Raw genomic sequence first — 16,935 nt, forward strand, 5'->3', positions numbered from 1 at the left:
AATGGAGATCGATAATGAGTAAAAAGCATGGCGGTGCGAAACACTGCAGCGATGGGAGACAAAACTTCTGCTGTGCTATGGTTCATGAGCTATGACAGGGACCGATCAAATGGGAGCTGAGTGGTCTACGTGTAAATCATCAACATACGGAGGAAAGAAACAACTTTTGTCTTCTTCTTATATAGCCATAATCCCAGTGTTCATGAAAAACGAGGATTTAAAATATTGCATGTTTTTATAAGATACCAGATAAACAGTACTCTAACTTAACTCATATCAAACATGTGGTTGCTAAACTGCATTTTAGGATTACTACCATTTTTTCGTTAGATCAATTTAGACCAGGGGTCTCAAACTCAATTTACCCTGGGGCCGCTGGAGGCAGAATCTGGCTGAGGCTGGGCAGCAGATGTATTTATTATTTTTTCACACAAAATAAGGTAAACAAGGACACTTTGTGTGCAAAACTACAAATAAAGCTCTACATGGCAATGCTGCAGTAAATTTCACTCACTGAAAAGTGTTTTTCTGCTTGTATCAAGCTTGGTCAAAGTCATAGTCCCAGGAGCCATATCCCCCACTGTGATCGGTAGGTTTGTCAACTCCACACAAAACACTGTAAAAGTGACATTCATTAAAAAAAAAAAAAAAAAACCCCAGAGGGAAGCAGGAGCATTAAACTTTCATATTAAGGTGGGGGCCACAAAATATCATCTCATGTGCCACAAATGGCCTCTGGGCTACCAGTTTGAGACCCCTGATTTAGAGCATTAGAGGATCATTCTCTGGTTCATAGCTCATTACACAAATTAAAAAATCACGTCTGACATCACCACTGAAATGAGACAGCTCCTTATCTGAGCACCACCTCTCCTTCTTCTCACCCATCACAGCTGACCTCTTGGAAATTCTCTCTGAGCGATGCACTAGATCTTCGTCCAAAAAAAAAAATTATAATTATTATAATTAAAAACATCCAATAGCATTAGAGTATCACACAGAGTGCCTCAAGGCTCAGTGCTCCTTCTCATTCTCTTCATTCAATACATTCTCTTATTCAGTCACATCATTGTGGAATACACACTATCTACACCCAAACCATCACCCCTATCACTCTCTGTGCCCTCATCAACTGCCTCACTGATATAAGATATTCAAGTCGTGCATTTCCTCCTTAGATGGAGAAACACTTAGCTGTCCCTTCATCACCTACTGACTAGAATACTCCAAAAGAATTCCATGGTCTCCCTTCCTCTCGAAACGAAATCTTTCTCATTACATCAGCCCACATACCTGATTGATTTCCTCCATCGCCACTCCCCCACTTTGCACCACCATTCAGCTGACACCAACCTTCTTACCCCCATCACCAAGACAAAATACCGTACTGTAGGTAAAGAGCATTTGCCATTGTTGCCCAAAGCCTCTGGAACTCGCTGCCCCTTGAATTTCAGAACTCACACACACTCACAAACTCCGCTCATTTAAGTCAACTCCCATCCCACCTGTTCAAGATCCTTTACAATATCTGACCATCCTCCTCTACACCACCCCAACTGTTGATAGCATTACTATTTGTGTCCTTTTGCTTATTGGAAACCATCTTAAGAGTGTTAAGAAAAGCAATGTGGAAATCTGAACCACAAGTGGAACACGTGGGGCTCATGAATCATCTGGTAACGGTTAACGATCATACTAAACGAACTACTGAAGTCGTTGCATGCCATGTTAATGTTCTGTTTGTTTCTGCTTTTTAAAGTTTTTATGTTTTTTACATCCATGATGTTTTATCATTATTAATATTATTAGTAGTAGTCGTATCAAATTCATCTATCCATTTTAAGAACTACTTGTCTTTATCAGTGCTTTGAGTGATCTTAAACATACCCCAGCTAATTTGGGAGAGGCAGGGTACACCTTAATTGGTTGCCAGCCGGTTGCGGGTCAGTCAAACAAAAAAAACAAAAAAAATGCAATTATAAAGCTCAGGTATCATCCCCTCTGCTCTCAACAATGATAATGCCAGGATGAAGAAAGAATCATGCTCAGATACACTAGGCTTGATTTTACACACACACACACACACTCGCACACACACACACGTGCCTACGCACGAACGTGGGCACAAACAATGACAGACAAAGGTGAGACCATGAATAGAAAGTATTTTTATTAAGAATTTTCTTTCTGTTTACTGGTACTGCAGTTCAAATCAGCAAGATATTTCTTTTCATAAAAGTTAAATTTAAAATCTCTTTGTAGACATTGCTGTTTTTTTTTTATCTGTCATCTATGTGTTGTTGCTTATTATTGGGTTGTAATCTACAATATGGCTTTCGCTAAATAACTTCAGTACTGATTTACAATTTTAGGGAAGGCAGAACTGTATTTCTCCACAAGTTATTATTTTCGGGTGTTTCAGTCTTTCTTTTATTTATTTATTTTTACAAAAAGAATGGTGTATGACAAGATCTGCAACAAGGATTGTGACAATAAGATGATTTTCTTGCTCAAGTCAAATGACCAAGAAGCCAGAATCATTATGATCGGAGAAGTAAGAGTGCAAATGTCAGGCAAAGTGAAAAAGATGACTGAGTTCAGTGAAGTGGGTGGCAAGGGCAAGCCAGTGAGCAAAGAAAGGAAGAAAATGAGGAAGAAAAGGCAGACCTGAGTTTCTCCAACTTGGTGAGGCAGTGTCTTCTGGGATCACATCCAGAATGGACAGACAGACAGAGGAGAGGAACAGGGATGTGAGGATGCAAGAAGGGGAAGATAGAAAGAGGGTGACACCACCTCAATCATCACAGAAAAGGCTACTGTTTGGAGGGTCAGGGTGAGAGGAATGAAGGTCAGAGCAGGGTGGCACAAAACACAACAATACTACACAACAATGACAGGACAATGGTTAACAGCGAACATAGAAAACATCAAAAAACACACACACATAATGCAACAAGAACACAAAAACTTCACCATGGGCAGAAAATCTAAATTAGAGCAAGAGGGTGTGAGAGAGGCTCAGGTAGAAGCTGAGTTTTCCATTGGAGATAACTGGAGAGGCGTTGTAAGTGGGGAACGATCTGTGCTTTCTAGGAAAACAAGCTGTAATAATAAATAGATGTTAATGCACCGAAGCAGACAGAAACGTGAGCCCTCTGGAATTGGAGGAGTGAAACCAGGCTCGGAAAGAAGGGGAGGGAGTGGTCAATCGAGACTGTGTAAGTCGACTTTGTGAAGTCTGGAAAAGAGCTGTAGTTAAAAGACACACAAACAATCAGGTAAGCACAAAAAGGAAAGAGGACAGGAAAATATACCAAGAGTAAGTTGACGGATCAACACAGACAGAAGTATTAACTCGTGAAAGAAAATTATTCGACATCAGCAGCCTTCTTTCAGGTTCTTTTTTTTCATTCATTATTTTTCTCTTTCTTCATTGCCTCCTCAACTTCAACCCTGAAATATTCTGGCAAAAATTGAATTGCTTTCCCTTCAGTAGATAAATGTTTTTGCATCAAAACCTAACGAGTGACTTAATACCCACAGTTCCTGTTTAACGTTAGTCTCCTTTCTTCGTGTCGCAAAATGATAAAGCGGCTATAACTGTCATGTGCAAGCCTGGACCACAGCAAAGAGGGCCGTGGCCTGGCCACCGCTCTGAATTTTTTCACTGGCATTTGTCAGTTCATTGATTATGCTTTACCGCATCCATGGTTACTCCGCCATTGCGCCATTATAGTCCCGTCACGCTTTTGTTATGCTCTTTAGTTGCCGGACATTGTTTCTTGTTTTTTGGATCCTGACTTCTTGAACTGTGTTTTCATGCACAACTTTAGTTTATGATAAAACCCACTGAACATCATGCCTTTGACTAGGAGTACTGCATTTGGGTCCGCCCCCGCACCGCTGGTTTTTGACAATAACTGCAGATAACTAAAACAACAAAAAAAAGTCTTATCCGTACCTATTCCTTTTGGACATTTAGTTCAAAATTCAGGTCAATAATGTCACATTTATTGGAATACTTTGTGAGACTTGTAATCTGCCTGACGAACTTTCATCTCTTTGTGCATGCTTGTGGCATTAAGAGGAAAAAAATAAACTTCAGCAAGTAAAATTTTATGTTACTTCAGTAACTTCTTGTAATTGATCTTAAGATGCTATGGTTTATAAAAAGTATATCTAAACATAATTACTGTATTGATATTAGATATTAGATAGTTGTATTTGTAGTACTGCTATTATTACAAGAGGTTTTACCAAAGGTTTGATTCGGCAACACTCCGCCTAGTAGTACTTCTCATGCATCAAATCTTGAAGACGATAACAAAGGCTTCATTTACATCATGCTGATGAGTGTTATGGCATTAATCTAATTACGACACTGCAACAGCAGAGGAGCGCTTTCTCCAACAGACTTAATCACCTTCGCTGCCAGAAACAGTGGTTAAAGTCCTCTTTTGTACCGTTCACTATTCACTTATACTTATGGGCAGTCCATACAGTCAATAGTATTTATATTAAAATATATACTCTCGATGTCATCATTTATATTTGCTCAAAAATGTTCTTTAATGTGTGATATTATGGACACACATTATTCATGGGTTCAGTTTCACAAGCGGTACATATTGGGTGGAGTATAATTTTTTGCATCATTGTATCATATTTCAAGGTTCTGGATGGAGCGCAAAGATAGTACAGTATAGACATCATCATAAGAATGTGTGGCATGTGGTACATACAAGAAGGCATGCTCAGTTATTGTTGTAGCATCTATGTATCTTTCCATTTGAATGGACAAAAGTTCAGAATTCCAGCCTTTACTTCATGGTATTTGCAGCTAGATGTGTTAAACACCTCAGGACAGTACACATTTTGTGTGAAACCACACACTTTTCAAGTGTGCAAAAGTATTGGAACATGTGATTTCTTATTGCGCAGTTGTTCCCTTTTAAATTCATTGTTTACACATTAGATAGCACTTGTTTGGGGGTTTGGGTTTCACTTCCACGTCACTGAAAACTTTTTCCAGAGACCAGGGAGCTGCCTATGGAAGAAAAGCAAAGCATTTTGAAGTTGAGAAAAGTGTGAAATTCCATCAGAACTATTGCAAATCATTAGTTATAGCGATACAAAAATATGTAATGTCGTGAAAAAGAAAGAAACAGACATAGGCCAAGAGTATCAACAGAAGTTGATGACAAACATTATGAGAGCTGTGAAGAAACACCCAAAGAGATCAGTGACATCACTGCCAACCTCCACAGGGCAGGGGTTAAGGTGTCACGATCCACTGCTCAAAGACGACTTCAAGAGAAGAAATATACAGGCCAAAGCACCAGATGCAAACAACTCATCAGCAAAAAGAGTCGGAAGGACACGTTGGATTTTGCAATGAAACCATGATCAACCTTTACCAAGGTGATGGAAAGGCCAAAGTATGGAGAAATAAGGGATCTGCTTCTGATCCAAAACACACAAGCTCATCTGTGAAGCATGGTGGAGGTAATGTCATGCTTGGGTTTGCATAGCTGCTTTTGGAACAGACTCCTGAGTATTTGAAGATGATGTAAGCACAGGTCATAGCAACAGAATAAAATCTGAAGTCTACAAAATCATTTTGTCTGACAATTTCTAGAAAAGGCGGCACGGTGGAACAGGTGTAAAGCATTGGCCTCACAGTTCTGAGGTCCAGGGTTCAATCCGGTGTGACCGTCTGAGCGCTACCCCATACTGAAAAGTCTCCTTGTGATTAATGTGCATGCGTTACTAACAGGGAAACTCTGGGTGTGTAGGGCACGCTTACTGGGAAATCCCCCGGTCTCATAATTCCCCTTCTTCTACATAGAGGGAGCTAACATACGTTATAACCTAACCCTAAGCCTAACCTAACCTTAAAGTAAAAGTTGATAAAAAGATATACACATATATGTACGCTCGCTCTGTTCGTCTCTCTAAGATGTTCATAGTGAACATGAACACTCAGCGACAAGTTGTCAAATGGGACATGTTGAAGCATGGATGGGGATGTTTCAGACTGGCCGGAAGTTTACAAAATATATGCGCATGCGCATTAATCTCAAGGAGACTTTTCAGCAGCGGGAGCGCTCAGACCATCACACCAGCCAGCCTGTGTGGCGTTTGCATGTTTGCATGTACATGCCTGTGTGGGTTTTCTCTGGGTACTCCAGTTTCCTTCCTCATCCCAAAAACATGCATTAATTGGACACTCTAAATAGCCCCTAGGTGTGATTGTGAGTACGACTGTTGTCTGTCTCCATGTGCCCTACGATTGGCTGGCAAACAGTTCAGGGTGTTCCCTGCCTCCTGTCCTTTGACAGCTGGGATAGGCTCCAGCACTCCCGCAACCCTCATGAGGATAAGCGGCTCAGAAAATGAATGGATGGATGGATGGATGGATGGATGGATGGATGGATGGATGGATGGATGGATCGATCAGAATCAGTTTTAATGGCCAAGTGTATAAAACACACACAAGGAATTATTCTCCGGCAGTCGGTGCTGTCCTGGTATGACATGCAGAACAAAGAACAAGGAACAACATAGCAACAAGAACAAGAGACTTTTCTGTTTATAGGAACTATTCCTTATAAGATGTGCAAGATTTAAAAAAAAAAATAATATATATATATATATATATATTACTAATACTGATTGGACCAGAGGGGAAAAAACTGTTTGAATGGATGGATGGATGGATGGATGGACACACACACACACACACACATGATGCGCCCATTAGACATATCGGTATTAAAGGGCCCTGTCTCGGTTGTGGGTGCAATTTCAGTATTTAACAGAAAGCGCACCATATCATTGGGTGCAGGTATGGGGGTGCTCTTGAGACTGTGAGGCACAATTGTACCTTTATTTTTGTGAACAGAAGAACAAGCTTATCTTTTTTCTTCCACTATGAACAGTGCAACCAAGTCACCAGTCAACCTGCCATTCTCACCCACGGTATCACACCAAACCAGCAGACAACAAAACAACCAAAACGATGAGAGAAGAAATAATTGACACAAAACATGCACTTCAAACAATATTTACATCCATGTTTAGCTCTGCAAAGCATATAACTCTATAGTAACACGAGCTTAAAACCTACGGTAGTCTCCATGTACACTAAAAAGGCATTGGGAGCAAAACTGAGTTTGGTTGTACTTTACTGAAGTATTTAACAATGCAGCTATACCAGTGGGGAGGGGTCATAATAAGCTATGAATGCAATGCATAGCCAAGCCCTTCAATAAAACTATTGAAATGATACAATATGATACAATATCTTAATTCTACTGTTTTAGTCTTAAATTCCTGTCAATTTTGTCCTGCTTTCCTGACAAAAAGCTGGAAAACAGACAGCTTGTTTCGCACATGAAATATATTTTTAACATGGTTTGCAAATCATTGTACAGTGGTGCCTCTACTTAAAGGTCAAGTGTCATCCCTATAAACATTCTAAAATAGATATTGTAATGAAAAATACAATACATCCCAGACATTTGCCATTGAAAACACGCTGTGGCCCCAACTATGGGGCATAACCCTTCAGGCACGGAAGCACTTTTTGAAGAAGAGAACATCTCACAACCGAGTGAAGTCAATATTGCCCTATTGTTTCGAGCAATATTTAGATGATATCTGGCCATACCGCCTCCGCATCTGATCCATTTTCGCGACGGAGATGAGCCACCGCGGCCCAGCCGCAACAAGCCCGACTCGGAAGCCGTCCGACGCGCACATTGACACATTTAGCACCCTTGTCATAAGTACGCAGATCTTTTGTTCCGTTATGAGCGGGATTAAGTGGTCCTCCCCAAACTATTATTTTTTTTAGTAGTTGTATACACACCTACCTGTCATTTGGAACCCTCGAAGCTCTCGTCCTTTGCACCCGTGCAATCCTTTTTTAACGACGAACCGGGTCTTTTTGAAAAATATGAAGAATGAATCCATTCTTCCAAGTGTTCGTACAATATCCAGCAGTACAACGAGACAGCATTTTGGCTAACGTGAAGGAACAAAGACCAACCTTCCACCAGGTAAATCTAGTAGAAACATACGAGACCGCTTGAGTGGGTGTCTGCTACTAATATCACTTCCTGCTTCTTCTCAAAAACAAATCCCTCAAGAGGATTTTCATGGCGGGAGTGACAAATATCCATATACGTCAAAATCATGTTGTGTGGTGAAAAAATGGATGGGTCCATTCCGGCTGCCTTTTTTTTCATTAATAACATACTAAAAATCATGCATTTCATGACAGTGGACATTTAAGTTGTGTGCATGCGTACATTCATATGGATTATTTCTCTCATGGCACCATGACGTTCTGGTCAACGTTCTCTGAACATTTCAATCGTTCTATTGTTCAACGTTCTCAAACGCGGATGACACATCTGGCGTGTGATTAACGTGTGTCTAACGCATGACTCAGTGTGTGTCTAACGCACGAGAAGCGTGTAAAAGCGACCAAATAAGATACCCCTAAAAACCAATAGCATCTGCTACTGTGTCACTGGCGCGCGACGAGCGATTTGTCAACGTTAGACGAGTGTGTTGAGCGTCTGACTAATCAGGTGAATGACGACAGAATAGCGTTTTGCTGGCGTGTAATTTTTAGAGTGGAACGGGAACGAAAACGTTGGGAATTTCATACTTACTTCAGTTGTTCTCGTGAGTTTGAACATTCAGCATCATGCCGCCTAGACGAAAAAAAAGTGGGGTGCAGACTTCAGCAACTAGTGCTGCAAGTAAGAATGCAAAGCATTGATTTATATACCCATATGCATGGACATTTGGGAAACGGTCGAATGACGCTCAATGGATGCCAAAGGACGTTCGTTTGACTTTAGTTACATGCTGTGTGTGCTAGGGGATTGTTCAGTGGTCGTTGACAGGTAGCCAGTGAGACGTTCACTGCAAAGCAAATGATTAAGTAACAACCAAGTAACGCTACAGTAACGACTGACTAACGATAGCAACGTGCAATGCTCGCCAAACGTTAGTAAAACGTTCCACGAACGTTCTTGAACGTTCTGCAGCGCTTAAAATTAAACGTTGATGAACACTGGTCTCGGTGAGAACTTTTGTGCATGTTCAAAACTTTTTTTCCAGACCGGCGTTCTCCGCCGATTCCCAGCGATCATTGACATTCACTAGTGTTCAAACAACACTCTTCTGGCGCTATCCTGCTAACCATGGGCGACTGCCAATGTTTCCTCAAATGCTATAGAACGCTGACCAGAACGTCATGGTGTGACGGGGCCATCAGCTGTCAAACATTTGCCTCTTCCTCTGTCCTTCATGATGCCTTTTGCTTGTCACTCACCCTTCCCTTCGCAAAGTCACCAAACACCAAATGTAAATTAACTGAATTTTTATGATTCTTTACGTTATGTACTTTGAATGCTTATTTTTGGCAGGGGGCCTTGAAACGGATTAGGTGACTTACATGTAAAATGCACTTCTACTTGTGAAAAATGTGCGTTATGAAATGAAATCCAGAACGTAATAATTTAGTAAGTAGAGGTACCACTGTATTCTGTTTTTCTTTCTGTTTAAAACAACATCTGAACTTCATTGGAATTGGGTTTGTATTTTAAATACCGCTTTTTGTATGTATGAGGAAGTCAGAGTAATTGGAGAAAACCCACAAAAACGGGCATAGGACAAGGAAACGCCACACAAGAGTGCTTGAGGTTGATACTTGAAATACAGACCTTAGAACTGTGAGCCAGACGTGCTACATGCTATCCACCATGCTGCCCGATTATTATTATTATTTTATTGAAATCTAACAACTCCATGTAACACTGCAACACCCCACACAAAAAGAAGAAAGCCCAATTAAGTGATGCCATCCAGAGGCTGAATGTTCACATTTCAAACACAATCCAATGGTTCTGCTACCTCAAAAAGGGTCAACATCTGATATAGAGCTGACATTATTACATCTTTGGTATCTTTGTCGGCAAGCGGATGGACTTGAGTGGAGGCCAATCCTCTGTGAAACTGGGTGTTAAAAAAGAGGCAGAATGCACAACCACACCAACAAACCTGTTACATTGAGGGAGGGATGCATCCCTTCAGACAGCGAGCCATTAAGCCCTTGCTGCTGGTCCTCCCAAGTTACTTCTAGAACAAGACATAAACGATACAAAAAAGACTTGAGGCAAGATATAATAATAATAATAATAATATAATAATAATAATAATGTCACACAGACCTACTTTGATCCAAATTTTAAAATAAGACAGTTTCATAGATCTTCACCCAACTTAAAATTCACCCAAGCCTATCAGTCTTTAAACGCTAGGTAAAATCAAACAGAAACGACAAAGCTCGTTTCCTCTTCAGCAAGAAGATTGTGGACAGTTCCCCTGCAATGTAGTTTTGCATTTATTAAGTATGACATGCGCGCCATCTACTGTTCATTTGCTGCAATGGCGTCAAGCGATTCCTAAACAAATAATTAAGAATTTGTGTTGTAGAACATGTCTCCTTTAATTTAAAAAAAAAAAAAATGCGTCAAACATTTTGGGATGATTTTAAATTTAATATATTTAACTTAAAATAGACGTGTGTATTCATTAATACAGGTCAAATTTAAATATTTTAGAAGTGAAGAGGAGAATTACGCACTCCTGTTCAAAACAACAGCTAAGATCAAATCTAGAATGTCGTATGAGTGCAGCAAAAATCTAAATTACAGGGCTCTCATTTAAATTCAAGTAATAACCACCTGCTCATACCTCTAATTTGATCATATTACATGTTAGTTACCGCACAGTGGAATGCATAGAAAGGCAGAGTAGTAAAGTAAAGAATGCCACACGAAAAGAACTTAATTTGTTGAGAGAGTGCCTATAGAAAAAAAAAGCACACACAATCACTCATGCCAGACAACTTGCCTTTCCTCCCATTTACCGGTGCACCTTGAATCTTTTCTGTACAAAATGCTAGTGGTGGAAACACAAAAGGCGGCTCAGAAAGTGTCATAAATTTAAATACTGAGAACATTTGACATAACTAACACATTGAAGCAGTTCGTACTTTTTTTAGAAATAAAATAGCTAATTCGATCTGCCAAAAAATTTTCTCCATGCCAATACATCCAAAGGTCATTTGTCACACCAGATGGCACTGTATTGTTGTACTATTACTACTACTACATACTCAAAGGGCAGGTGCATATAATATAAACAAGTAGTACAGTGTAGAATTGGAAAAATCTGTTTTAAAACTGACCAGCACATTTGATTACATACTTTAAGAGAATGACAGATTAAAGTGGGTGTGGGTCTGCTTCTCCCGGTATAAACATACCTGGGCCACTGTCCTGAGGTCCAAGTGACCCAAATTCCTCTACTTATGTGGCACTATAGAACATCTTTATATTATTAGCATTGAAATTCAAAAGGAAGTCAAGATCCTCTCTGGATTAGTCAGGCAATAGCTGGAGATTTACTCCAACCTAATGCTACACAGTTGCAATATTTATCTTACTTCTTGCAGTCTTGTCAGTGACATCTCAAAATGTATGGTTGAGAGAAATACAAAGTAACAGACATGAAGAAAGGGGAAATATGGAGTAAAAAAGAGAACAACAGAAAAGGGTAGCTTGGTGGGGTCCAGACAGCGGGACTACTACTTAAAGTACTTTGAAAGAATTAGTGATAGAAGGCAGGATTCAGAGAGCAACAGAGAGAAGAGCTATAAAAGAGAAGACAAGGAGAGCCCTAATCGACTCTGACAATGATGAAAGAGTCTTGCAAATGTTTTGACAAGTCCTACAGGACTGTCTGTGCTTTTTAATTCCTGCAAACTTTGTGCCAGCCCTACACTCCAATCACTGTAAGCCACACCAACTCTTTTGTCTCAGAAAATTTGAATTTCAAAAACAAACTTGAAATGATTTACACATCAACATTTGCAGCACATAAGTAAGTGTCCACATATATTAAAGGAATGGTGGTAATGTATGTTCTAGATCTAAACTCTCACTTTGCAAGGCTAAGATTGATGCCAAAGATGAAGATAGGTGAGATAATTGTGTCTGAAGCACAAGTGGAAAATAATCACTTAATCCAAATCCCTAACATAAAGCATTAAATTGACTCGAGACAAAGACACTAGAAAAACACTAAGAATTGTATCCAGACAGGCCAACACAGAGGAACCATATTATGAACAAACATGAGTTTCCACTATGCTACAGATAGTACACTACTGTACATCAAAGATATCTGCAAGCAGCATTGCAGAGAGATTTTGGTGTTCAGCGTGAGGTGTGGCTCAGGCACTACTCACTCTGAAGACATAACCCTGTACACACAAGTACAGACCTTCACGAGGCTCGGTTCCCTTGTCTCCATCTTCTACACGGGAACCGGGAAAGGAACCAAGTAGACATGTTATGGAACCTCCTTGATATATGATTTCATTCAGATCACACAAACAAAGAACAAAAAACATATCTTTCACCTTCTCAAAGTGACGTGTTTAACCTCCCCTCCCCCAAAAAATCCTGTGAGATATTGCACAACTAACCTACAATATGAAAGACTTAAGGAACTCACTTATCACTCACTTAGAGAGCGTAATTTGCATGTAAAGTACTAACCAAGGAATAAACAGAGAGAAAATGAACACAACTTACTTCGGTCCTTCCCAGTGGATGGAAGCTGGGGCAGTTGCCGACCTCGTCTGTTGGACACTGGCGTACTGCTTGGGCTGGTATGAACTGACCCACTACGAGGGTACGCCCTATACAACACAAAGTTGAAGAAAATGTAGCAAGACACAATCAGTGGTCCGATGGATGCAGCTTGTGCTACTTTGTGCACCCACAGAAAACTTAAGGCAGAAACCTGTTGGTTTACTTGAGCCTATAAATTATGATAATCCATAATGTAAAGGTAAAATGTGCAACACAAATTTACTATCCTCCATCTGGCAATGTAAATGTGATCAACATATCAATTCAAATACTTGCTTTGACCAATTTAGTATCCGTGTGAGGTAGTTGACAACGCAATGACGAGACCAATCTAGAATTCTGGGCATTTTGCATCTACAAAACAACGCCCGCAACAATGAAGATTGGTACATGGCATGAGAGTAAAATGACACATCAACTGTTCAGAACTGAGCTGCAAACTGTTTGAATTTGAGCAGCAAAAAAAAGAAAAACGAACAAAAGGGCATTGAAACGCATGCGCAGTCAGTCGTCAAGCTGCAAGGAGAAAAACGTTCAATGCAGAATCATTCAGACCATTGCGACCATGCGTTCCGACTGTCTCCAAAAGGCCTTGAACTAAAATCAGAAAGCAAAACCAAGGATGCAATCAAAGGGGTAAAACCAACAGTTGATATTAGTAGCCAAACAGAAGAAAAGTCGGCCCAACACTGCTATACTCACAAAACATGTATGAGCAGTGTTCCAAAATCATAATGAATCAGCACAGTATCTGGTGCCAGGATTAGCGTGCTTTGGAAAATGCAGCATCAGTACTCTTGTGAACAAAACAGAAATGGGAAACGGGTGGGAGTGGGGGGTGCATTGAGGTGAAATAAGGAAGTGGAGCAGGTGTTGGGATTGTGTGTGTTGGGTGGTGGTGAAATGATTACCCTCGTTCGTGCTGTGTAAGTCAAGTTAGTTGGTTCAGGGTGAGCGGGACGTTGTGGATTTTAGTTTATTCAACAAATGTTTCAGTCAGGCAAATATGTAATAGGGGTGGAATAAACCTCTTTATTTGGATTCCAAGGCTAAAGTTGCATATTACTATTTGAGTTTTTTTTTTTTTTTTTAAATCTCCCAATTCCCAACTCCAATAAAGTTAGGACATTGTGTAAAATGTAATTAAAACCGGAAAACAATAATTTACAAATCCAATTCAACCTATTTTCAACAGAAAACCAAGATGTCAATCAAACTGATTAAGTTTTGCTGATATTAATAATTTGATTACTGTACATAGTAATCTGTTTGTGTACCATCCCAGATAGCAGTAATGTATTCTGTGTTATCTTCACTTTTATTTATTTAATCGACAAACACTGACAATCCTAACTTAATTTAAAGTTTATTCTCCAAGTCTTTCAATTAAAATTCCTCAGCGAAGTCACTGTATAACGAAGGCCAGAATTTGAAATTGGAATGAGCTGGTTGATGACTCCAGTCAAGGTCACACCTCGTCATGGCAGGTGAGGGAGGGGCTGACCTCCCAGAAGGTAGCGATGGCATGGACCTCATCATCGATGAGTCGTGGGGGCGTTCAGTGGAGCGTGATCTTGATGCGGGGCGCTCTATTGTGGGTCGCTGGTCTGCAGATCGGGACCTGCTGTGATACTCGTGTCTATCCATGGCTCCGTGGTTCCTATAGAGGTTATTGAGAGATAGGCAGGAACTCAGTGGGGCCCCATGGGCCAGGGACAGTAGGATGGAAGGGAGGTCAGCGTGGTTGACAGCGGTTACGGACCACACTGGTGGTTGGGCATGTCTTCAGTAAGCACCACACATGTTTTACTTTACACCTTTCATTCCATTAAAAGCACATGAAGAATCATCATAAAGAGGGCTGCAGTAAAGATCTCATCACTCTGTCTAGGATAAGTATTTTCATAGCGATATGAAAATTGTCTTAAAATAACATCCGAGAGCAGGGGTGTCAAACTCATTTTTGCCTTGGGCCACGTTGGAGTTACGATTTCGATCAGAGGGCCGTTATGACTGTCAAATCATATAAATGGTTAATCGCCTCATATTACTGCATATGCACAGCAAATAGATGAATAACTAATTCTGAAATCAGAAGTCAGGGACACAAGGTTGTTCAGTTACTGTCGAAACATAAAAAGGAGGATTGGTAACAAAAAATTCTTGCATTATTTTAACATTATAGATAGCATACAACAGTTTAAAGTTTTGCTACAGATTTTAGCAAGAATTACAGCCGTTGATGCACATCATTTGCTTTCATGGAGCACATAAAATGATGTGGTGGTCCAGATCTGGCACCCAAGCTCACACTATTGAATTATTTAAGTGTATTTTTATTTTTTGACATTATTTATTACACTAAATGTTGTACTGTATTTAAATAAGTAAGTAACTGAACTAGAAGCATACAAAAATACAAGTGTGGTCCTTTAAGGCAGCCTTTTATTTAAAAAAAATAATAAATCTGATTATTCAGCAACTCAGAACAGCAACTCGGACTTAATTTTCTGACATTATACCAATAACGGTACATCCAACAATTAGGCTTGTTTACAATGTTCTCTGAGTAGCTGAATTACTAAATTAGGTTAGTAATTAGTTAGTTTAATGCCTCCGCTTTGTTGTGGGGGTTCTGTAGTGAGAGAGCTGTGCAATGTGCTAAGTACAGTATTAGCTAAAGTGCACATGCTAGCGGCTCAGTGCCCATGTGCAGCATGTTTGAGTATCAGAGTGCTCTGTGCGGTCAGTGTAGCGGTTATATTCATGTGACATTCAGTTGTTATTCTCAGCACAAAAAAAAAAAAAAACATTATTTTGGCACACAGAGTACAAATACAATTTGAGGAGCTGTAAAAAATCAATTAGTTATCAACATTGAACAATAATGATGCATTCATAAAAATAAAAAAGAAACACCCAAGTAAGAAAATTAAGGATGAACACATCATGTGGCACAACAGTGGGTTTTTGAACATGCATATTTTTTTTGTTGCTTGTTTGAATAATGTTCTTTAAAATGTCTGTAATCAGTTTTAAACATGTGACTAGAAATAAAAAAAATATTAACTAAAAAAAGCCATCTTAATACTTAATACGTTTTACGTCTGCTCCTGAAAATGTTTAAATATGTAACATTGCAATGTTGAAAACCGTGTGGTGTTGGAATGTCATGTAGGGAAAGTTTCACTATAAGGTTAATTAGTTATTGATCTTACAAAGGCTTAACACCTTTAAAAAAAAATTTTATAATCATGTCCACCATAATCAGCTGTTAGCATGGTAGAAAACAAGCTGTATTATTTGTCGGCATGTTCACTCTTAGGAGTAGCACCTAGTTGTTTGTGTGACTGACTGTATTAATGCTATAAAACATTTGCACTCTTGTGGCAGCGCACTTCAACATATGGAGTATTTGCTCAATCAAAAAGTTCCTGAATGCTTCTATTTGCTCACATTTGTCTATATTACCCCATGAATTTTTCATTTTCCTCTGCCCTCATCGAGCTTCAAATATTTTCACTGATTTTACTCTGACTCAATGCTGACAAACTGTATCAAGACAAGAAGTCAGGGGTACGAGATACTTTAGCAAATGAACATTTTCTTTTCTACTCCATGTTAAAAGAAAATGAGATCAGGGGCTTTTGTTAATATCTGTGCTGGTTTGGAGTTCAGATAGATCTTGAGGACATTTTGCAACACTTCAATAAAGTCATTCAAACTTTTTGAAAGAGTTCTTAGAACAGAGAAGGAACAGAAAGGCACAAGTGTAATTCGTGACTGAAAATCAAATGGCAGAAGATTAACTGGTCATTTACAATATTTCAGGGAAAAGAAACATGTATGTATTTATATTTTTCAACAGGTAATTTGCATTGGTCCTGGGGATAGTATCCTGTTATCCACTCAATATCACATTCTGGCCAGACACCAGAATTCACAGTTACTTAGCTGCCCCTAAGAAATTAAACCCAGATACCAAAGTATTGGTGTGCAAAAAGTAGCTGCCAGTCGAATTTAAAGACGTATACTAAGACTCATGCACAGCATGTATCAGCATACAGCTGATTGCACAATGTAAATGGAAAACATAAAGAAAGACATCAACAAAGCAACAGTCACGTGCTGGCCAGCATTTTACAGAAATCTCATACAGCTGACAACAGCAACATAAATAGCTCTGAGCCTC

General features: G+C 39.6%; 1 protein-coding gene across 3 annotated transcripts in view; it reads right to left on the reverse strand.

Annotated features, from left to right (window-relative positions):
• Nucleotides 1–16,935, reverse strand: part of rims2a (regulating synaptic membrane exocytosis 2a) — a 198,934-nt gene that overhangs the window by 41,270 nt on the left and 140,729 nt on the right. For all 3 annotated transcript variants that reach the window (XM_061819308.1, XM_061819311.1, XM_061819310.1), the window contains 2 exons: nt 14,218–14,403; nt 12,684–12,790 (listed from right to left, as the gene is read on the reverse strand). In XM_061819308.1, the coding sequence (XP_061675292.1) occupies nt 12,684–12,790; nt 14,218–14,403 (293 nt within the window). The remainder of the gene's footprint in view (nt 1–12,683; nt 12,791–14,217; nt 14,404–16,935) is intronic.

This window comes from Syngnathoides biaculeatus, chromosome 5 (genome assembly GCF_019802595.1).
Source record: "Syngnathoides biaculeatus isolate LvHL_M chromosome 5, ASM1980259v1, whole genome shotgun sequence".
NCBI classification, from domain to species: domain Eukaryota; kingdom Metazoa; phylum Chordata; class Actinopteri; order Syngnathiformes; family Syngnathidae; genus Syngnathoides; species Syngnathoides biaculeatus.